Below are 23,536 nucleotides of genomic sequence, written 5' to 3'. Positions count from 1 at the left end.
GTGTGTGTGTGTGTGTGTGTGTGTGTGTGTGTGTGTGTGTGTGTGTGAGTGAAGGGTAGAGGGCATTCCGGGGAACAGAGTTTGCAAAGTGCTCTAGGCTTTCATCCATGCGGTTTCCTCAGCCTGGCCTTGTGAAGATGGCTTGCCTTCTGCCTCAGTGCGCAGGTGTGCTCTCTCCATCTCCCACACTGCCGAGATACCAGAGCACAGCAGCTCCTGGTCATTCTCTGTGGTCTGAATTAGCTCAGTCTAGCTACGTGAATCTTGAGACTTGTGATGTATTAAGTTTCAAAAAATTATAAATTTAAAGTAAGTTTGAGAAACCAAAACAGAAGATTTAAAAACATTCCCTTTGTCTTTAAGGTTATGAATCAGGGGCAAATTCTGTTGAAGTTCTTAAAAACAAAAGGCCAAGAATAAACTAGGTTCTTTTCTAGCTCATTTCCTGCGTTTGGACGGAAAGAGCCCAGTATGTTCTGTGGTTGGTTTTGTGTGTTTTTGTCGAGTGTCTAAATTTCCTCCAGGCATCCTTTGACTTCTTTGACTAATTTCCTCAATTTTCTTTGAGGGCTTCAGAGTTTGCTTTCTGTCCCAACCAGTTCAAGGTTCTGTATCCTTAGAAAAGTTACTTAACCTCTCTGAGCCTCATTGCCATCAAGTATAAAGTGAGGTAAACCTCCTAGGGTCTGTAGGAGGTCAAAGTGAGTTAATTTATATAACAGACATGGAACAGAGGAGATGCTCAACAATTGTGAGCCTCCTCTCCAGCTTCCCCCTGCCAGCCTTCTCTCATTGCATTCCTCCTGTGTGTAGAAAACCATGACTGTGGTAGATGGTCTCATTGCTTGTAGTAACTCATCACTAAACAGAAAAAAAATGAGTAGAAAGAAAGCATTTTGATCAGTGTCTTGATGAATTCACTCATTCACGCAACAGCAGTATATTGAACAGCTGTCATTTGTCAAGCACCATGTTAGGCAAGGGAGAAATGCTACCAGATAGTGGACAAGCTATTGACCTTGCCGTCAGCATAACAGATGAGCTCTGGCCACCATGGAACACACAAGAGGGATGATCCAGTTTGGGAGGCCCTAGAAGGTTTTTGGGAGAAAGTGATGATTCAGCTGAAAGCTGAAAGCTGAAGGATAAGTAGGACTCAAGCCTCACCATCTTGCCCAGTCAAGATGATCTGTGAGTAGGATCTTGAGTAGAGTAATTTCCATGGATCTGTATTTTCTCTTGTGCTTTAAGTGCTGACCTTCCAGCTCCAGTGTAAGATGACACTGTTTGGGTTGGGTGTCTTTGGACATGGGGGCTGTCTGTCTAAATGGGACAAGATGGGAAGGGAGAACTTCAGAATCTGTGAAGTCAGGAATGCATCTGTGAAGGTGGGGAGTGAATGTTGGGAAGGTGAGTTGGGCTGAAAATAAGATTTTTTGGTCTCTCTCTTTTGGGTCTACCAAATGCACAACCCATGTTTTGATATGTGTGGGTGGCAGCTACAAATGATGTATTTACTTTGCCAACAGACATTTGTTGTGTACGAACCACGTGCCCGTCGATGTGCATGCCCTTGGGATAGATACAGAGACCCATATGACAGGACCCCTGAGCTCAAGAAACTCAAAACAAGGCGAAAGGGTCCTAAACCTTTTAGAATTCTTCTTACATGGCATGCATGGTACCTGGCAAATTCAGTGCATTGTGTTCTCTGAGATCATTCCTCCCATTTTATAGATGTGGAAGCTAAAGCTTGCTTTAGTGTAGAGCTTGTCTCAGTCTCACAGCTAGAGAGGGAGAAGTTGGATTTTGAACCAGGTTTATCACATTCCAGAACCCTATTGTCTTTCCACAAGGCAATGCAACAGGTGACCCCTTCTCTCAGGTGTCATCTTTTAAAAAAATGTATACATTTTATTACATTTCTTGATTAGCTCAGTACTTTTTAGCCTTAGAACCTGCTGTCTGCCTCTGAATCTGTCTGGGCTGAGCTGGGCTGGTTTGAGGTCATTAGGCACGCCCTTCTTACCTGCTTGCCCACGTACTTAACGTATTCCTCCTTGTTGAACTCCTGCCCATCAATCAAAGCTACAAAGCTTCCTGAGCCACCCCTTGTCTTGGTTGTTATACTATAACACTTTTGGTAACATGTATTAATTTCCTTTTTTAGGATTCAGATTCTTTCAGAGAGTAGATCTTAGTAGAGTTATTATGAGTATTAGTGATGTATGTTAAGTGCTTGTTACTAGTAGGTGCTGAAATTGGAAGCAATTCTTAATTTTGTTCATTTTGATGCACTCAGCGTTCCCAGCAGTGCCTTTTTTTTTTTTTTTTTCGGTACGCGGGCCTTTCACTGTTGTGGCCTCTCCCGTTGCAGAGCACAGGCTCCGGACGCGCAGGCTCGGCAGCCATGGCTCACAGGCCCAGCCGCACCGCGGCATGTGGGATCTTCCCAGACCGGGGCATGAACCCGCGTCCCCTACATCGGCAGGCGGACTCTCAACCACTGCGCCACCAGGGAAGCCCCCAGCAGTGCCTTTTTATGATCCTTGGCAAATGTTGGCAGAATTCTGTGGTAGCCAATAGCAAAGGTTGTCTTCTTCTGGCCTCTGAAGATACACTCTGTTGACAGAACTAGTTGAGTTTCTGGGTAGGAACCAGGGGCATCCATCTGCCCCAACTGCCCCCTTACCTTTGGCCCTTGCACACTATCACTGGGTTATTTTCCAGTCTTGCCAGAGACTCCCCAGCCCGGTTCATTAGACAGCAGTTCTAACGAGGGCCAAGGGCATGGGTCACACCCACAGCTCACTGTGGTCTGTGCCTGTGGATGAAACCTCTGCCTTTGCTACTGCCTAGAGCGTGTGAGCTGTCACTGCTGGGGTGGGGGGGTGGTCCAGGATGGTCAGTGCACACCCATCACAGCTTTTGGAGGGAGTGCAAAACACGGTTTTAAGCAGTGGGATACGGTGGGGCAGCATACAAAGAATCTGCCTTTGGGGAGCTGACATTCAGGTGGGTTATCTCATTTATTTCTCACCACAAGGTCTTGAAAGAGGTGCTCTGATTATTCCCACTTTACAGATAAAGAAAGTGAGGCTCAGAGGGGTTGAATATCTGGGCAAACACTGTAGAGCTGAGTGCCACAGCCAAGATCGGAACACAGGTAGTTTGCTCTCAAGCCCAAGCCCTAACCCATCTGTTAGTTGACCTTCCTCCCTACATACATGATATAATTCAAACATGTAAATATCTCTGTATATTCTTTCTATAGATGTATATATCTGTATATGTGACTGTATATGAATATTTTATAAATTTTTATAATTATTCTAATTATAATCATAATGCTCATTTAAAATAGAAAATATAGAAAATTCATACAAGTAAAAATAAAAGTAATGATTCATTAACCTACTACCCTGGGCTCATGATTATCACTTTGGTGTTTTTCCTTATAGATAAATAGGTATCAGTACCTCTCAGGTCAAGATCACATTGCGGGTTTGGTGCTGCATGCTGCTTACTTCACTTAACATGTCACACTGCCATGTATATTTTCATTTAAACAGAGATGTCACAGGTCATAGGGATTCTGAATTTGAAACATCTGTGCCTTCTTGTAAAGCATGTGTGACATGTAGCTCTATTAGCAAATCAGTAGCTTGGCTTCCTGGTGCAGTGACTGTAATGGGAACGTCGGTGTGGAACCAAGGACAGCTGCATTGCCCTTCCTGGAGATGCTACCGGGAGATGTGTTTTCCTCTCCCAGCACTTCCTTTCCTGTAATCCCCTGCATTGAAGAGTCTTTTAAAACTCTTTTGAGGGTCTTCAGAGCCTACAAAAGCTGACACAAATGTGAAAAACGTTGGGATACACTGGAAAATAAACTTTTATGGACATTTCCTCCTCGAATGCCACTGTGACCCAGGTGAGATTACCAGGGCCGATGTGACCTCCATTTGATAGATTAAGAAGCCCTGCACCCAGTAGATTTGCCCAAGGCTAAGTGAGGACTCTAAATAGCAGAGGTGGAGTAGAACTCCAGCTACTTGTGCTTCCTGGGGACGTGTTCTTCCAGGGGCCTGAGCCCACAGCTTAGCCAGTAGCAAGTTCCTGATTCTGCTCTCACTATTTTGCTTCTAGACTTTCTCATTGTCCCTTTTCTCACGTCTTCCTTCTCTGAAGACCTTATGTCTGGTCTTATGGTTTAGTTGCATGATTACACATTTACATTTTAAAAGGCAGGTCTTTAAAGGGACCTCGGTGCTAGCTGATGGGGATAATAGTAACAGTAATGACAGTACAAATAGCTAAGAGTTGTGGGCCATTTAATATGTGCCAGATACAAGACACGCTTCACAGCCTCTGCCCACTTACTCCTCAACAACTCCATGAACGTGGTGAATGAAGGGCTGATATTTGAACCTGGATCTTGCCATCTTTAAGGTCTGATCTCAACCAAGATGCTACAGTGCTCTCAGAGGGGAAAGAGCAGAATATCGGGGGCAGAGCCATTGAGCTCTTGGGATGCTATGTGTAGCTGATAAGACTATGATTCTCTGCATCCAACCACAATGTAACACAATAATCCAAAACTTTTAAGTGGGTTTTGAGACCCACAAGCCTCACAGAGAGAACTTTCTACAAAGTGCTCACCTCTGCGTCCATCCCCGCTGAAGCTATCTTTTTCTAACCTACCACCTGCCGCAGGCTCTTTTCTGATGTGTGTTTATGCTTCTTTTCCCACAGGAGGAAATATAAGAAAACGTCCCAGAGGTAAGAGCGTCCCTCTGAGAAAGGGGAACTGGTTGGTTGACTCCTTTGTGTCACAACTCTTCGCAAGTCTGGCTCATGGTGGACGTTCATTGTAATAAACAGTCTCTCAGGTCCTTCTCAGCGAGTTGCCTGCTTTATCTTCGAGTCACTACTGTTTCTGTAATTAAAAATTGATTGCATGCGTTTAGTGTGGCACAGTAAGTGTACACCTTCACAGGAGAGTGGATCCAGTGGCTTAAAAAGCTTGTTACTGCTAAGTTATCTAGTGATTTTATTAAAACCTTTGACCAGAGTGGGGCTGGGCTGAGGGCATGTGTAAAGGATTATAGGTGGAGCAGAAAAGGTTTGCAAATGCATGTTTAGTGTTTGGATTCTCCTTTGCCTGATTTGCTGACAAAATGCTATTGAGCTCAGAACATAGATACAAATTCCTTTAAGGGAAGTCTTTTGATTTAACCATGGAATGGGTAATTTAAAGTAGAATATCATCTGTCTTCACCCTCCATTACTCTGTTTTATTGAGAAGAGTTTGGAAAGCACATTCCAAAGAAATAGAGTTGCTTAGACCTTCTGTTCGCCGAGCAGCAGAAAGCTATGGCTCAGTCTAAAAGTCTAGTGTCTGCTTTTCATGGATTGGCTTTGGTATTATGGCTTTAAACAGATTATATGAGATCAAAAATTGCTGTTGCAATTAAAATCTTCCAGTAGGTTTCAACAATGGTACTTTCAGTGACGACTTTAACCTGACCTCTCCTAGTGGGTCTCATCTCATAGTAGAGGCTCCTATGTCCTATGGTTTCCAAATAAAGTCAGTAATCCAAAGTAGTGGTGTCATCATTTGATGTGCGGTGTGGAGGTGCACAAATCATTGAGAGAAAATGAACTAAAACTTTAAAAGCTTCCTAGACGTTGCTATACTTTTCTAAATATAGTGAGCTTATACAGATGGCTGAATAATTCTGTCTTGTTCGGGCTCATCAGGCTCATGGTAGTAATTGCATGTGAACCACTGAGCAGGGCGTAAATTAATCACTCAGATTAGAGGGCATAATAGTCTTTAGTAGTAAAAGGTAATTTATCATTTTCACGTGTAGTTAACTTGGGGTATGACATGTTTCAAAGTTGCCTCAATCTTATTTTAAGGGGAGATAAATAGACAGGTAAGAGGGAGTTTCTCAAGAGAACTGCTCAAACCTGTCAGGTTTCAAATTACTGTGTCAATTTTTTGGGAAAGCATATGTTTGCATATCTGATGTGAAAGCTGTTGCATTTTTATGTCGATGTAAAAAAAAACTGGTTTGTATCAGCTTTATTGAAGTCTTAAAAGTGCAAATTAATAGAGGCTTGGTGTGAGCTCTTCTGCTTTTAATCACATGCATATTCTCATGTGAAATATTCCATGTCTACTAATTTATCATTGAGTAACAAACCATCCCCACACTTATGGCTTAGAACAAGGGTTTTACTTTGCTCATGATTTTATAGGTCAGGAATTCATGAAGGACTTGTCTGGGTGGTTTGGATCTGACCCACCTGGTGTCAGCTGGGGCTGGTGTGGATGGAGGATCCACTTCCAAGATCGATTCTTCACTCGCGTGTGGGGAGCTTCGGTGCTCCTTCTTTCTTTCTCTCTCTCCACATGGCTTTCATCCTCCAGAATGTCTCCAGGAGTTTGGGCTTCTACCGCATGGTGGTCTCAGGTGGTCTCAGGTCTTAGCTGGCTTCCTAGGCCACGTGTTCCAAGAGAAAAGGAGTGGAAGGTGCTAGTCTCCCTGAAACTGGCTTAATGTCACTTCTTCTGTATCTTATTGGTCAAGCTATTGCAGAATCCACCCAGAGTCAAGAGAAGGAGATATAGATTACATCTCTTGATGGAAGGGTATTAAAGAATTTGAGGCCATTTTCATGTATCAAACCTTCAACCTTTATCAGAATGATCTTGCTTGAGACCTTTTCTAGGGATCTGTAAATTTGGAGTATGTGGATACCTCATTTGATGAATGGTAGACACTTTTAAATATATCTTGATACCCTGTCAGATGCTGGTCTGTTTGAATATATGCTTGTCTATTGGATGATTCATTTGGACTGGGAATAGCTGTGGTTCCTTTTTCATGTTAAGGACAGGCGTACTAGTGTGGACTCAACTGGTTAGTTGAATTCTAAGTGCGGTTATTTGGATTCAGTCAATAATTAGTCAGGTAAAGTTGGTGGCTTCATGTAGGAAAACTAAATGACACAAATGCTACATTAAAAAGCTTTAGGTCTTGTAGGTTTGCTTTGGATATAAGGGGAAAAACAGCCCAGGATACAAAAATAATCTACCTTTGTTTAAACTTTTCTTGCTAAGTTTCATTTCGTTTTACTCATGTATTTATTTACCTTCTAAAGCCATGTTAAAGAAAAAAAAAATTGACTAGCTTTCAAAGTCATCATTATCCCACTACAACTCAACTGAGGTAGATATATTTCTTTAAATATTCCATAAAGTACTAGGCAGATTTTAGTAACCCACAAGAATATTTTTTTAACATCTTTATTGGAGTATAATTGCTTTACAATGGTGTGTTAGTTTCTGCTGTATAACAAAGCGAATCAGTTATACATATACATATATCCCCATATCTCTTCCCTCTTGCGTCTCCCTCCCTCCCAGCCTCCTTATCCCACCCCTCTAGGTGGTCACAAAGCACCGAGCTGATCTCCCTGTGCTATGCGGCTGCTTCCCACTAGCTATCTATTTTACATTTGGTAGCGTATATATGTCCATGCCACTCTCTCACTTTGTCACAGCTTACCCTTCTCCCTCCCTGTGTCCTCAAGTCCATTCTCTAGTAGGTCTGTGTCTTTATTCCCATCCACAAGAATATTTTGATGATAGTGATTCTACTAAGTCTCACTTTTAGTGTTAAGGGAAATGTGCTCATGTCTTTCAAGACCAGAATTTCAACAGAAAGAATGATGTTATAAGTACTCTTTACTGGGTTAGCAAGGGCACCTGTAGGTAGGAGGTAAGCTTCTCCCTGAACAACTTTATTAGATTGGGCTTTAAATAAACACAATTAAGGGGAACCATCCTTTTGCTTTCTGAATGGGGCTTGTCCACGAAGGCCAATCATTTCAAGAGATTTGCTGAAGTAGTGAAATGGTAATTTGAAAGCTAGAGGGGATTACACGAGAAACCTGCTTCCCCATAAAATTCTCATCAGGTTGTTTTCAATACAGCTGCAGCTTCAAGTTATCAGGTCTGGCTCTGAGAAGTTTGTATCTTTGAGAAAGCATGCCAGACCATGTACAAAATAATCACAAATATCTATAAACAATCTAATATTTCGGGGCTGCCCCTGAAGAAAAGAATTTCTATGAGGGATGATGTTATAAGCTGAGTCTATATTAGAAGAGCTTCCAACACACACACGTGCACACACACTCACTCCCTGTTTCAATGTGCTAGGGAATCTGTGAATGGTCAGCACAATTAGAGGCAGATGTACAAATAAAGACATATCCACAAACCTGAGGGACCTCCACAGACAATTGTTCTGTTTTCATATGTGTGGGCGGTGGAAATACTTTGGTCAGGATGGCCAGGGGTCGGAGTTTTAAGGCCACCAGATAGCAAAACTCTCAGTGGCATGAAGGTTTTTGTTGGTTTGTTTGTTACTAACCCTAGCTTTGTTAAGATCATTTAAGTAGAAGTTCTGGTTCTGACTCTGTCTGATTTACTCATTTTATAAATCTAGACATTTCTGTGAACAGTTAACTTTAGCCAAAGTTGTCTCTCTTTTTGTTGATAATCGTATTAGATTGATAGTCACATGCATAGCACTTTACAAAAATCTCCGATTTTAACAAAAGTTTACTGAATACTTACTGTTGCCATACACTGAAATAAATACCGGAAATAAAAAGATACATAAAAAATGGCCTCTGTGAGGAGGTACACAGGCTTGTAGGTGTGACTGTGAAAAAATTATAATAAAATTTGGTAATACTATAATAGGTGTAAATACTGAATGTCATTGGGAACAATTAGATCTTTGGGGAGGATTCTTACATTATCGCATGCTCTTCTTTCACTAGATCACAAAAGAGAGCTGACAGTATTTTTTATCATTCATGGTGCTTGAACGTATGGGCGTATTAAAGTCTAATGGGATAGTTGAGAATTTCTTTTCTTCATGTTTTCAGTTATTTTAAACATGTATGTTTTGCTGATTCTTTAGGCTTTTTCTCAAAGGGGCAAATGGCTCAAAAATATTCTGGACATTAGGAGGAAGACAGCCCAGGATACAAACGTGTGGAAGTAATTGACAAAGTGCGTCCTGCACATATAGATAACAGAATGGCCTCTATCTGTTGCAAGGCATAACAAGGAGTTATTTTTTTCCCTCAAGTGTCTAATGCCTTCTTTTACTTGGATTTTTATGTGGCTCAGTAATCACACTTGATAAGCCCAATAATTGATTAAATCCAGCAAATGATTTCTTTAGTCAGGTCTGCCCATGTCGTCCTTCATGAATCAGCATACTTAATGAGTCATCAGGAGAACCTCCACCTTTGCTGTTAATAATAGATTGTCTTGTGTGGGCGGGGATGGGTAGGAAGGTGAGTGGATATCACCCTTTGGCAAAGCTGCCTTCCAAGCATTCGTATTCTTGTGTTAGCAGGTGCATCTTTTGCTGAACTGTGTCCCGTTTCATTCCGGACATATTAAGACTCATTGGTGAATCCTGAAGCTCTTTTGGCGTCACTGACATAGACTCAGTGGATGTTGTCCCCTACCTTTGTGGTAAAAAAAAGACAGCCAGATAACTTGTGGGGGAAGTTAAAGGGGTGATAGGGTATATCAACGCACATATTTGTGCATGCCTATGGATAACCAACCTTACACACTACTACTTACTCAGTAGTGTTGACATTTAGAGCCCAAGTATTAGTGGTGAAATCAGGGGCAAGAGGATCTTCTAAGAAATAAAGTCCTTTAAAAAATATTTTCCAGGGATTCCGTGGTGGCGCAGTGGTTGAGAGTCTGCCTGCCGATGCAGGGGACGCGGGTTTGTGCCCTGGTCCGGGAGGATCCCACGTGCCGTGGAGCGGCTGGGCCCGTGAGCCATGGCCGCTGAGCCTGCGCGCCCGGAGCCTGTGCTCCCCAACGGGAGAGGCCACAACAGTGAGAGGCCCGCATAACGCAAAAAAGAAAAAAAAAAATTTCCTATATGTAAAATTCTCAAAGTAGCAGGAATGTATGCATCAGCTGTGAGAATACGTCCAGTTTACGTTCCAAGTTTGCCAGCTGAGCCAGGGTGACTTTACAATGAATGGTGGCAGACAGAATGCCAGAGAAAGGAGCAAAGTGGTCTGGTTAGGGCACAAATCACAGATGGACACTGAGAATTAGCCACAAAGGCTAATGCCCAAGGGAGTTAACATGGGAAATGGCCTACAAGTACTGTGATTTCAGGTGAAACAGCCAGGGGAGAAAGGAGGGTGATGGAGGGTCCACATAGATAGTTTGGTCAGATTTCAAAGTATCAGGCAACTGCCACTCATCATCCCTCACTCACTCATCAGCCTTCTTAATAGATCAGCAGGAGTCTGGGCAGCACAGGTGCAGGGATCTAGACTCAGAGTCTGTGTAGCAGGAGTTGGGAACGAGGTATGGCGAGAGGGTGCTCTCTCCCTCAGAGGAGGAGTAAGTAGCTCCGGCACTGAGTCTGGGTGGTATATTTAGACACTAGTAACAGGAATGACCTTGGCATCGAGCTGTCATTTTCTGAATCAAGCGGATTGTCTAGGCACAATTCAATCTTCTTTTCTCTTCCATCTTCAGGTCTGATGATTACTACCATTCTCCCACTCATCCAGGATCAACACCTTTGAGTCCTTTTATATGAGCTTCTGTTGTGTGTGTTTCTTCAGCTTTTCCTTTTTGTTCTCCCCTTTCACCTGTGATACGTGGGTCTCTAACAGGGGGTGGGCTTTTCCTCCTCACTATTTTCATTCTCATCATCTCGGTCCAGTCTCATTATCCATCTCTTAGGGTCTTGAATAGCCTCCTAACCACTCTTGGTCTGCTGGTTTCTTCATCTCCGTTCTGCTTACCCATGTCTGATTCCTTTTTCCACAGTGTCTCTGATGGTGTCACATCTGTTTAGAAAAAAGCAACAGTAACTCAACAGCAACAAACCTCCACTAGCTTCCTTTCAGCTAGTAAAGACTATCTTCTTGTCTGGGATTTTAAGGGTTTCTTCATCTACCTCCATCTCAGTTTTCCTGTTTGTCTCTGTTATGCTCTTTCATTCACCCTGAGTTGCAGTCAAGCTCCACTCCTTGCTGATGGTCATATTTGCCTTGTGTTTTCTATCATCCCTTCTTCATTAACAATCTTTCCTTACATTTAGGTCTTTAATCCATTTTGAGTTTATTTTTGTGTTTGGTGTTAGGAAGTGTTCTAATTTCATTCTTTTACATGTAGCTGTCGGGTTTTCCCAGCACCACTTATTGAAGAGGCTATCTTTTTTTTTTTTTAATTTTATTTTATTTTTAATATAGCAGGTTCTTATTAGTTACCTATTTTATACATATTAGTTATATATGTCAAACCCAATCTCCCAATTCATCCCACCACCACCCAATCCCCGCTTTCCCCCCTTGGTGTCCATACGGTTGTTTTGTTTGTTTTTTTTTTTTTGCGGTATACGGGCTTCCCACCGCCGCGGCCCCTCCCGTTGCGGAGCACAGGCTCTGGACGCGCAGGCCCAGTGGCCATGGCCCACGGGCCCCGCTGCTCCGAGGCATGTGGGATCTTCCCGGACCGGGGCACAAACCCGTGTCCCCTGCATCGGCAGGTGGACTCTCAACCACTGTGCCACCATACATTTGTTCTCTACATCTGTGTCTCTATTTCTGCCTTGCAAACTGGTTCATCTGTACCATTTTTCTAGATTCCACATATATGCATTAATATACAATATTTGTTTTTCTCTTTCTGACTTACTCCACTCTGTATGACAGTCTTTGGTCCATCCACCTCACTACAAATGACCCAATTTTGTTCCTTTTTATGGCTGAATAATATTCCATTGTATATATGTACCACATCTTCTTTATCCATTCATCTGTCAGTGGGCATTTAGGTTGCTTCCATGTCCTGGCTATTGTAAATAGTGCTGCAATGAACATTGTGGTACATGACTCTTTTTGAATTATGGTTTTCTCTGGGTATATGCCCAGTAGTGGGATTGCTGGGTCATATGGTAGTTCTATTTTTAGTTTTTTAAGGAACCTCCATACTGTTCTCCATAGTGGCTGTATCAATTTACATTCCCAGCAACAGTGCAAGAGGGTTCCCTTTTCTCCACACCCTCTCCAGCATTTGTTGTTTGTAGATTTTTTGATGATGGCCGTTCTGACGGGTGTGAGGTGATACCTCATTGTAGTTTTTTTTTTTTTTCCAACATCTTTATTGGAGTATAATTGCTTTACAATGTTGTGTTAGTTTCTGCTATATAACAAAGTGAATCAGCTGTATGTATACATATAACCCCATATCCCCTCCCCTAAGAGTATATGTTTAGAAAACCAGAATTCCAAAGAAAAGTCACATGCACCCAAGTGTGCCCAGCAGCACCATTTACAATACCCAAGATGTGGAGAGAGACAAAATGTCCATGGACAGATGAACAGATAAAAACCAAGTGATATATGTACATAGTGGTATATGACTCCGCTGTGTGAAAGAATGAAATCATGTCATTTACAGGAATATAGATAAACATAGGTAAAACATAAACATAGGTAATCGTACTAAGTAAAGTAAGTCAGTCAGAAAGACAAGTATTATATGCTATCACTTATAGGTGGAATCAAAAAATACACACCACTGAAATCATTGAGAAAACATAAACAGACTTAGGGACGTAAAAAACAAACATATGGCTTTCCTGGCGGCGGGGACGGAGGTGGGTGTGGCGGGTCCGCGCGGCCTCAGGGCTGGAGCCGGAATCCCCGCCCGCCCCAGCGCCCGCCGCCGGCCGAGCCCCGCGACCCGCGCCAACGTCCTGGGTCCCGGTGGCCGGAGCTGTGCCCGGGTCCGCGGGACAGGCGGACTCAGAGGTCGCTTGTGTTGGGGAAGGGTGCGGCGAGGTTCCGGCGCCTCCGCGGAGCATCGCGGGTCGGGGGCTAGGGGCGCCGCCGCTTGCTATGCTCTCCACCCTTTCCCGGCTCTGAAGCCGCGGCTGTTGGCCTGTGAACTATGTACAAGAATTAGTTGGGTGCATGTCATTCTTCTTGGCATCATTGTGATTTGTTTTTTGAGTAGGGACTATGCTCCCCCAAGGCATGATGCCTTGGACCTCATTAGTATTTATTAGTGTGGATTGAATTTATGAGTGTATCAGATTGGGATCCTTCATGTATTTCGACCATGGGTCAGAAGTAAAGCCAGAATTACCAGGTGGAACTGCGGGTAAATAAGCTCAGATTGATAAATGATTCATACTTGTAGATCACCACATACTCCCACACTCAGGCTCTATTTGGCCCTCACACTGGCCAGGGTGGGGACCTATGAGGTCAGCAAGCCAGATGGCATGCATGGACAGGAATCAAAAAATATGCAGTTGCTTGGATCATTGACTCTGCTTTTCTGTTTAAGTTCTTTCAATATGGGTCTCTAGCTTTGGGTGGAAACTCAGAGTGTTTTTGCTCTACATCAGTACTTCAGTCTCTACCTTTCCTCCATTCGAACCATTAGTCCTGGAGATGTTTAGTGCAGTGTCAATGTATTTGTTTGTGGTGCATTATTCTGAATATTTGATAACTGTGTGGTGTGCATCATTTGACTGTTCTGTGGTGTTTTGAGAATCATTTTCTTAGATTGCCTAATAAGACCTAAGTGCTTCTTTAAGACTTCAGCAGCATTCATGCTGGGCATGTCACTGTGCTTCAGAAGTTAAGCCCAGACTTTCAGTTGCCCAAATAGGCAAGTCTATAAATCCCTCTTAATCCCAGTAGCCTTCAATACTAAAGAGGCAGAATTAACTTGATTGATTCAATCATTGGTGAGAGCTTCCAAATTGGGACCAAGTCCAATCCCAACAGCAGCTTAAGAGGCAGCTTTTGGAGTATTGGGAGACACTGGGTCCACTAGTGTAGATCAGAGTTTCTTGACCTTGGTACTATTGGTGTTTTCATTGTAGGGACTGTCCTGTGCATTGTAAGGTGTTTTGTAGCATCCCTGGCCTCTACTCACTAGATTCCAATAGCAAATCCCCTATACCTAGTTGTGACAACCAGAAATGTCCCTTGGGGGGCAAAGTCATCTCTGGTTGAAAACCACTGGTATAGATGAAAGATTAAGAATCAGACTTGTATTCTGTCGCTAGTTTAGCTTTTCAGTTTACTCCTCTCTGATCTCAGTGTCCTCATGTATAAAGGGATGAGGTTGAACACAAGAATTTCTGTGGTTCCTTTTGGCTCGAGAATGATACTCTCTGATTCTAATTACTAAGGTTTTCTACAGGAAAACGGAGACCACCAAACAACATTTCCAGTGATGATAAGCACTCTGTGACTTATAACTGAGTCATTGGGGAGGAGCAACATTGCTGATTAGCATGGAGGTCATTGGGCAGGTAACATGGTCTGGCCTCATAGTGATGGTCCTTTGGCCACCAGCCAGATTACCCATGATTCAGATACTTCTAATTTCACCTAAATAGTGTGAACTAATCATGAGAAGGACATTAAAAGGACAAATGCCAAAACATAAACTTTGGCAAAAACATAGATATGTCTAAAAGGCATTTTATTGATTAAATTTATTGTGTGTTTACCATGTGGCAGGGCTTCACATGCATTATCTTATTTAATCTTCACAGTGATCCTTTCACAGATGAAGAACCCAGGGAAAATAAGTAACTTGACTGATGTCACAAAGCAGAGAAATGGTTGGGCTAGGGTTTAAAGGCAGGTATTTGAGATGCTAAAAATGTCTTGTTTTTTTTCCATTCCGGTGGTTTTATAATTTTTTACAGCTGTGGAACCTCCCCGCCCCCAAATGAAGCAGCTTAAAGCTGAATAAAATCAAAGGGTCAGAGAAATACGCCTTTTGGAGTTCATTTCCCTACTCTGCCAATTTTTATTTTCTCATCAAGACATTTTACATCTGAACTTTTTCATATTTGGCCTCAACCCACAAGCTGAAGTTCTCAGGAAAATTCAATGAAGACTTAAAAAAAAAACCCAACAAGCAACAGTGATATTTAAATAATGTGATTGAAAGGGGAAAAATCCTTCACCTCTACCACCAGGTTTTTTTTCAAAATCGTCTGTTTTAGTACTTAACTGCTTAAAGTGCTTTGGAGCAATGTAATCAGTCATACATGAATACATAACTCTTTATGCGTAAAAAGTAAACAGCAAAATAGAATCAGATAAAGGAAAATTTGTCCCGTATTTTTCTACCCTCTGATTTAATATGATGATGCCTTTTCAAAATTCATGAGATCACTGCTTGAATTTTCCCCTTTGTCTCTGCACAAGTAGAATGACTCTCTGCACTGTATTGTTTATTCCCATAACTTTGAGGAGAGGGAACCTGCATGAAAATTCCTAAGCAAGCTGGAGGGAGTAGACTAAGCCGAGAATGTGCTTTGGAAGAGGCATGTCTGTAGTCCTTGCTCATCCATGAAAGAAGGGCAGAAAGTTGGGTCAAGAGCAGGAGTTTGGAGTCACCCATTTCTAGATTGAAATATGAGTACTTACCAGAACCTTTGTTTCCTGTAGGTCAGGTGAAAATAATGATACTTCCTAGGGTTCTTGGGAGCCCAGAATGATATAGTATATGTGAAGCACATAGGAAGGCTTTGGTACTTGGAAAGTGCTTAGTCACTGAAGGCTCGGGGGATCCCTCAGAGAGAAACCAGCATTCAGTGGCCACTGTGCAAATGGCTTGCACTATGAGACAGAGCACGGTAAAGTAAGGGAACTGGTAGGAAGCAGATGGCCCTGCTTTTTAGGGGCAGGGATTGTGTCTTTCTTACTGACGAATGGAATCAGCCTTAACCAAGTGATTGGTGACCATCTTTTGGAAAGAAGGTTGGAGTAGGTGGGGTAGGGGAGTCCTGTGCAAGGTCAGCAGCCCCTGGGACATGGGCCTTAATTAGGAAAAAAAACTTGAAAGGGCCCAGTTGGGTGTAGTCATGGAAAATCTTTCCACGGGAAGACACTCATAGTTCCTCTTCATATTTAGTTTTCTTTTTTGAGGGAAAATATATGTCCTTTAAACTATCACAGAGTGAATAGCACTATGTTATATTGGTTGATGGCATGCCTTCTAGACTCAGCATGCCTGGCTTCTAATCCCTGCTCTACTATTTTAAGTATATGACCTTTAGTAAATTCCTTAATTTCTCTAAGCCAATGGTTCTCAAGTGGAGGCGATTTTTCCCTCAGGGGACATTTGGCAGTGTCGAAGATATTTTTGGTTGTCACATCTGGGAGTGGGATATACTACTGGCATCTAGTAGATAGAGGCCAATGATGCCGCTAAACATCCTACAATACACAGAACATCCCCACCATAACAAAGAATTATCTGGTCCAAAATGTCAACAGTGCCAAGGTTGAGAAACCTTGCTCTAAGCCTTACTTTCTTCATCTGTACAGAGGGAATAATAATAGTACTTACCTCATAGGGTTGTTGTAAGGGTTAAATGAGATAAAGATTAAACACATTCAAGTGCACTTGCTGGCTTTTAGTAAGTGTAAAGAGTATTTTTGCCGTTATTATTAACATTACTATTTTGACCTATGATTCATTGTTTATGTAGCAGATTTATGAATTCTGTTTCATAGTTTATGAGCTGACATATACAACTTTACAGGTGTTTAGATGCATTTAAATTTTATAAGGAAAAAATTTTGAAGTACTTTAAATCATGCATTAAAAGACATTCTGAAGTTGTCTTGAAGGGATAGTATTGTTTGGCGTATGTATACTCTGTGCTGAAACAAATCAGAAATCATAAGTTCTACATGCTGTTATAGTCTGTTAGACCTAAAATCACAGATCTTAAAAGAAATAATTTGATATTATTGCGTATTGTTACATAGGCAATAAAACAGAACAAATTTACTGAGAAATCAAGTCCCACCTCTTACATGCGGGGCTAGAGAAAGTTAATTATCATAGTAATCTGAGTGAAAGCTGGTAACTACAAAGTGAGCCTCAATATAAATTGGGATGGATTCCTACTTAGTACACAAGACAACAAAAATTGATATTCATACAAGTCCAGAGCCAGTGCAACACCTCTGAAAGCTTGGCTCTATCTGGAGTCACAGGGCAAGCTCCTCTCTGCTGTGAGTTTGTGAATTGCAGTGCTCAGCCGCTAGGGGATAGGGTTGCCCTTGTTGTCTTGTTGCCCTCTGCTATAAATACAAATGGTTGACTTCTTAATAATCAGCTTCTTAATCTTTCAGGTATGTTTTATCATTTACATCATAATCAAGAGTTTCTTAGAGTTAGCACAACAATTAAATAGCTTAAGAAAAGAATGTGATGCGTGCAACGTGGACCCTGAGGTGTGTGATCACCTCTGCTGGTACGCCAAGTCCGTAATTCCAAATAACGTTGTCATGATTTTGTGATAATTTTACTAATTCTAGTGTACTATGTTGTTAGTAAGAGTAATATATTTGCTAGCTACCACTGCTCACTCATGGCCCATTATTAAGAAAGATCGAAAATTAACCCTTTTGGTAATGCAAACAGTGCCTGTTTGATGGGTAAACAGAAGCCTCATTCATTAGAGGTCATAGTGCTCCGCCTTGGGAATGAAGTTACTTTATAATAACAATACCGATGATGGTGATGCTGGTGGTGATGGTGATGACGATGGTGGTGGTGACCCACGAGCACAGCTCATCATTAAGACTGTAGCTTATGCTCGTTAGATCACACTAACTTCATACTTTTGCCTGTTTGCTTTACATTTGCCCCTTTCCCCTGCTGATTTCTCTGCGTTGAGAAATGTGTTCCGAGAGCATGATTTAGGGATTTGACAGATGAGGTTCTGATGAAGCCATTGTAAAGCTAAATTGCTTTTCATTTAGCACCATTATTTTGAATAGAAAGAAAATTTCCTTAAATTAGTCTCTTATGTGGAAAATGAATCACGTTTAAAGGGTACTTTTGATCTTTAAATTGGTGGGGTGGAAGGTTCCTCCTCCTTGATATCAGTGACTTACTTCTGCCACTGGTTTGCATGGGACCTTGTAGGGACATAATTACACCAAAAGTCTCTAAGCAAGACAATACAGCATTGGCACTCAGAGCATAGATTTGGGGGTCTGAGAGGCCTAAATTTAAATCTCATTTTCACCCCTCCTTAACTTTGTGAGTTTTCAGCTGGTTAAACATAAATATTCTCAGGGTATGGGCTACTGATAGTACCTAACTCATAAGGTTGTTGATAAGGATTAAATGAGACAATGTATGTATCGTATGTGACCCAGTTCTAGGTATATAGTAAGTGCCTAATAAATATTAGCTGTTAATATAATGCCCTGCCTTCCAATAAAAATTAACGGCCACAGAATGCCATTCTTCATCATAATTAAGAATGAGACCTTGCATGTTCTCTGCAAAACCTGACCTCCCTCAAGGACTTATTCTACTTGCACAGGAGATTAATTCTTCATGATCGCATGTGGCAGAGGAGTAGTTGGAATGGCACCAGCAAATTATGGGCAGGGGGTGGGAGAAGTTGCCGCCTTTTGCTTCCGGCTGATCCACAAAGCGTGAAGATAAAGTACAGGTCTGTAGAAAGAACCTAAAAGAAGGAATCCAGCCATTTTAGCCAGAGATTCTAGGTGTCTTCTGTTCACTGCTGCTCTCTTGGTCCCTGTATTCATTCTCAAAGAGGTCCTGCAATGCACAGGTCAATGGGCAGACACCTAACACACCCACCAGAGTTTTTAGAAAGGGAGGTCAAGTATGCAAAATGAAAGCCAGTCCACGTGGTTTGCATCGACAGTGTTATCGAGAGGTTGAATGAAGAGTACATGAGAGGTGTTTAGTTTTAAAAATGAGTTCTACCACAAGTATTGAGTAAAATCAAGTTAAGCATATTTTATTTATGGATGTAGACTTTGGCCTGACTCCACTTGCGGACTCTTTATTTCACTTCATGTTTACTGAGTGTCAGGTATGTGATGGTCAGGTACTGTGAGACATTCAAAAATAAATAAAAAGAGTAAGATGTGGTTTCTACCCTTTCTACCTTACCCTTTACTGAACCCAAACCCTGCTTAGTTTGGGTTCAGTTAAGGCTTTTGCTGGAGGTGATGCCTGAGCTGAGACTCCAGGATGAATAAGCGAAAATAGGCAGATGTGGAAAGGTCGTATGGGTATTTATGTAGAGGGAATAACATGAGCAGATAGTCGATTTTAATCAGTTTTGTTATCTGAGCTCCAGTGTCTGCTCTGGCTTGAGTGAGGTTTGGTATGACAGCTTAAGGCAGGGTCACTGTGCTGTGGGCATCCTTGTGGGTGAGCCTCGAGCCTTAGCTGCTGCACAGAGAAGTGGATAATCACTCCTCTCAGGGCTGCAAGAAAAGGAAAGAAGACAGTTCATAAAGACTTCTCTACTTGAAGGCACGCGGTGTGGCCACCTGGGCACTGTGGACCTATTGTCTCTCAGAATGGCTCATCCCAAAGAAACTAAGAGTCACTTCAAAACAAGAATCAAAGGGCGGATTTAAAAAATCTCCTACATCTTCCATAAGGGAGTAGAAATGAAAAGTAATGATGAGAAGTGTTCTCTATTTTCTCAAAGAGTTTTTGTAAGGCTGGTATTTTTCTTTCTTCTGTGTCTGGTAAAATTTATTAACCAAAACCATCTGGGCCTGCATTTCTTGTGGGAAGATGGTATTCAAGCAATTCTCAAATGATATCAGGATCACCAGGAGAGCCTGTTAAAACACAGCTTGCTGAGACTGCACCCCCAGATTCTGATTCCATAGGTCTGGAGTGGGGCCTGAGGATTTACCTTTCAAAAAGTTCCCAGGTGTACCTGATGGTGCCATTCTGGAGAACCACGCTTGGATAACCACTGCCTTAATAGGAATAGGGCTATTTGGATTTTCTATTTCTTCTATGTCATTCTTGATAAGTTGTATTTGTCAAGAAATTTGTTCATTTCATCTGTGTTGTGATATTCACTGGTATAATGTTACTTACCATCTTTTTAATGTTTGCAAAATCTGCAGTGGATTTCATTCCTGGTATTGGTAATTTGTGCTTTTTTCTCATTATTTCTTGATCAATCTCGCTGCTTGTTTATTACTTTTGTTAATGTTTTTAAAAACCTAACTTTTTCTATTGATTATCTGTTTTATATTTCATTGCCTTATGTTATTTTGATTATTTCTTCTGTTTACTTTGGATTTAATTTTCTAACTTCTTAAGATGAAACTTAGAGCATTGATTTTAAACTTTCATCTTTTCTAATACAAGCATCTAAGCTATACAGTTCCCTCTGAGTTCTATTTCTCCTCTGTACCTCCCTGGTACCTCATCCATACTTGTAGTGTTACAATTGTCAACTGGATTCTTGTTTCTCTCCGTAACAGTCCGATAAATTCCTTCATAGAAAAGACCCTCCTACTCATTTTTGTCTCCCTAATAAACTCATAGGATGAGTATGTTGCAGCAGGTGGATGTGTGAATGTGTTCGATCTGGTGGCTTAGATGCTTCCTCCTTTGTTCTTGTTTCTTGCATGTGTGGTAGTCAGACAAAGGAACACCAGTTATAGGAGGAAAAGTGGTGTTTCTGAAGCAAGCTGTGTGAGAGTAAGGCTGTCCTTGTTTTGAAAAACTGTTACAGTAGGTGTCAGTAAGGCCGGCCTGGCACTCAGAGAACACTGTTCCACTGCCTAAGTTGGTTGTTGGTTGAATTTTTTCTGAGTTTCCCCGCCTCTGGCATTTCCTTGGAGGCCAGGCTACCCTTCGTGCTCATTACCAAATGGAGTCAAGATGAGATTTCTCTCCATTCAAGTCGGATTTCACAATTGACCAGGTGCATTGTAGCTGAAAAGTGGGGTTGCTTTTCCCATTTCCTCAGCAGCAGCTGGTATCTGTGGCTGTGAGAGGCATGAACAGCCCTCTGCTAATGTACTCCCATCCTAGGGCAGATGTGGAGCCATCCTGTTGGAATTTCTAGCTCCTGGCTCTTCAGAGATAAAAACTCTCAAGTGCGTGGATTTTCTGACTTTTGGCAACTCCTTTAAAGGCAGAAGAACTAAGGTGTTTGTTTCCCAGGGGAAAATGGGAACTTCTCTGGGGGATTGAGTTTTGGGGCCCATCATTGTGCAAATCATTTACAATAAACAATTATAACAAAATATTCTTTTTTATTCTCACACTTCAAAATCTACACCAGTGGTATAGATCTCAAAACAGACAAGCTAGGCTGAGGAGAAGTCAAACTTTGATTTGAAATGCTAATGACTGTGATGGTAATAATAATAGCCATAATAATACATGATAATACATGATAGTTATTATATTCCTGGCACTGGGTTATGTGCTTTCCACATATATCTCATTTAGTTTTTACTGTAGCCTCCAAGGTAGGGGCTATTATTGTCCCTATTTTATGGGTGAGAAAACGGAGTCTTAGAGAATATAACTTTCTCAAGGTAGAAAATAATTGGACTTGGTTCCAAATGATGTTGGTTTGGCTCTTGACCCCAAACCTTTAAGCCCTGTGCTATCCTGCCTCTGTGTTTGACTTTGGGGACATTGGGATATGGTGACAAAAGTGGGGTTATGACTTGGTGTTTGCATTAAAATTCATCATAAGTGCTGATTGCAGTCATTCTGATGTAGATGATTCAGACATCTTAATTCCTCTGTTTAGTTTTCCTGTGCATTTGTGAGTGAACATACCCAGGGCAGAAAAGGAAAATAATCTTTGTACAGAACGAGGACCTTAATGAAAACTCTGTTGAAGAAAAGGATCTCCGCGTTGTTGAGGCTTTCTTTTTTCTTCTACTGCTAAGGGAAGTCCACACGCCAGATTGGCACCTCTGTGCGAGGCACAAATCTGTGAAGAAAAGCACAAATCAGCTTTTCTTCCTTTTAGTGAGATTTATGAGATGTGGCTTCTGATTGAGCTGTAACTGGAGGAGGGGACGGAGGAAAGAGGGGAGTACCTAGAAGCTCCAGTCCCATCTGTCTGGCCACAGGAGGACTTGATTTCTTCCTCTGTCTGTTTATAGAAGCTTATTATATGAGGAAACTGGTTTTTCCTGTTCTCTTCCCATTATTCTTCCCTTCTCTTTTCAGCAAGGGCCAATCTGCAGGTGCTGTAAGGCAGCAAGTACCTTTCTTGCTTACTGTGACCCACAGTGAAAAACACATGAACACACACTGTGGCTCAGTGTGTGTTCATACTCATACACACGCATATGCTGTCACACACGCACACACACTCTCATACTTACACGGAAATAAAAGTTTTATCTTACTACTGGTGACTACATCTGATATTTCCTATTCTATTCTGTTTTATTTATTTTTGTAGAAGGTGAAAAATAATACACCATCATTTCACAGCTTTTAGCACAGTTCCTGGCACTGAGATGGAACTCAATTCATTTTCTTTTTTAAAAAATTAATTAATTAATTAATTATGTTGTTGAGGTATAGTTGTTTTAGTTTCCGCTGTACAGCAAAGTGAAGTAGAGTTCCATGTGCGATACAGCAGGTTCTTTTTTTTTAAACATCTTTATTGGAGTATAATTGCTTTGCAATGGTGTGTTAGTTTCTGCTTTATAACAAAGTGAATCAGTTATAAATATACATATGTTCCCATATCTCTTCCCTCTTGCGTCTCCCTCCCTCCCACCCTCCCTGTCCCACCCTCTAGGTGGTCACAAAGCACCGAGCTGATCTCCCTGTGCTATGCGGCTGCTTCCCACTAGCTATCTATTTTACGTTTGGTAGCGTATATATGTCCATGCCACTCTCTCACTTTGTCACAGCTTACCCTTCTCCCTCCCTGTGTCCTCAAGTCCATTCTCTAGGAGGTCTGTGTCTTTATTCCCATCTTACCCCTAGGTTCTTCATGACCTTTTTTCTTAGATTCCATATATATGTGTTAGCATACGGTATTTGTTTTTCTCTTTCTGACTTACTTCACTCTGTATGACAGACTCTAGGTCCATCCACCTCACTACAAATAAGTCAATTTCGTTTCTTTTTATGGCTGAGTAATATCCATTGTATATATGTGCCACATCTTCTTTTTTTTTTTTTTTTTTTTTTTTTCTGCCGTACGCGGGCCTCCCACTGTTGTGGCCTCTCCCGTTGTGGAGCACAGGCTCCAGACGCGCAGGCCCAGCGGCCATGGCCCACGGGCCAAGCCGCTCCACGGCACGTGGGATCCTCCCGGACCAGGGCACGAACCCGTGTCCCCTGCATCAGCAGGCGGACTCTCAACCACTGGGCCACCAGGGAAGTCCTCTCCATACATATTTTAAGATTTTTTGTTCTAGTTCTGTAAAAAATGTCATTGGTAATTTGATAGGGATTGCATGGAATCTGTAGATGGCTTTGGGTAGTATAGTCATTTTCACAGTATTGATTCTTCCAATCCAAGAACATGGTATATCTCTCCATCTGTTTGTGTCATCTTTGATTTCTTTCATCAGGGTCTTATAGTTTTCTGAGTACAGTTCTTTT

The 23,536-nt window shown here is 41.8% G+C and overlaps 1 protein-coding gene across 13 annotated transcripts in view; it reads left to right on the top strand.

Annotated features, from left to right (window-relative positions):
- PDE1C (phosphodiesterase 1C) overlaps positions 1-23,536 on the top strand; it is a 610,522-nt gene that overhangs the window by 343,047 nt on the left and 243,939 nt on the right. For 4 of the 13 annotated variants that reach the window (XM_029234335.1, XM_029234334.1, XM_029234337.1 and 1 more), the window contains exon 2: positions 4,753-4,779. The exons of the other annotated variants lie outside the window; for them this stretch is intronic. In XM_029234335.1, the coding sequence (XP_029090168.1) occupies positions 4,753-4,779 (27 nt within the window). The remainder of the gene's footprint in view (positions 1-4,752; positions 4,780-23,536) is intronic. 13 annotated transcript variants of the gene reach the window in all.

The sequence above is a fragment of the Monodon monoceros genome, unplaced genomic scaffold (assembly GCF_005190385.1).
Source record: "Monodon monoceros isolate NGI ecotype Baffin Bay Population unplaced genomic scaffold, NGI_Narwhal_1 Super_Scaffold_2, whole genome shotgun sequence".
Lineage (NCBI taxonomy): Eukaryota > Metazoa > Chordata > Mammalia > Artiodactyla > Monodontidae > Monodon > Monodon monoceros.
The sequence above is the reverse complement of the archived record's forward strand: the minus strand, read 5'-3'. Positions and strand labels throughout refer to the sequence as shown.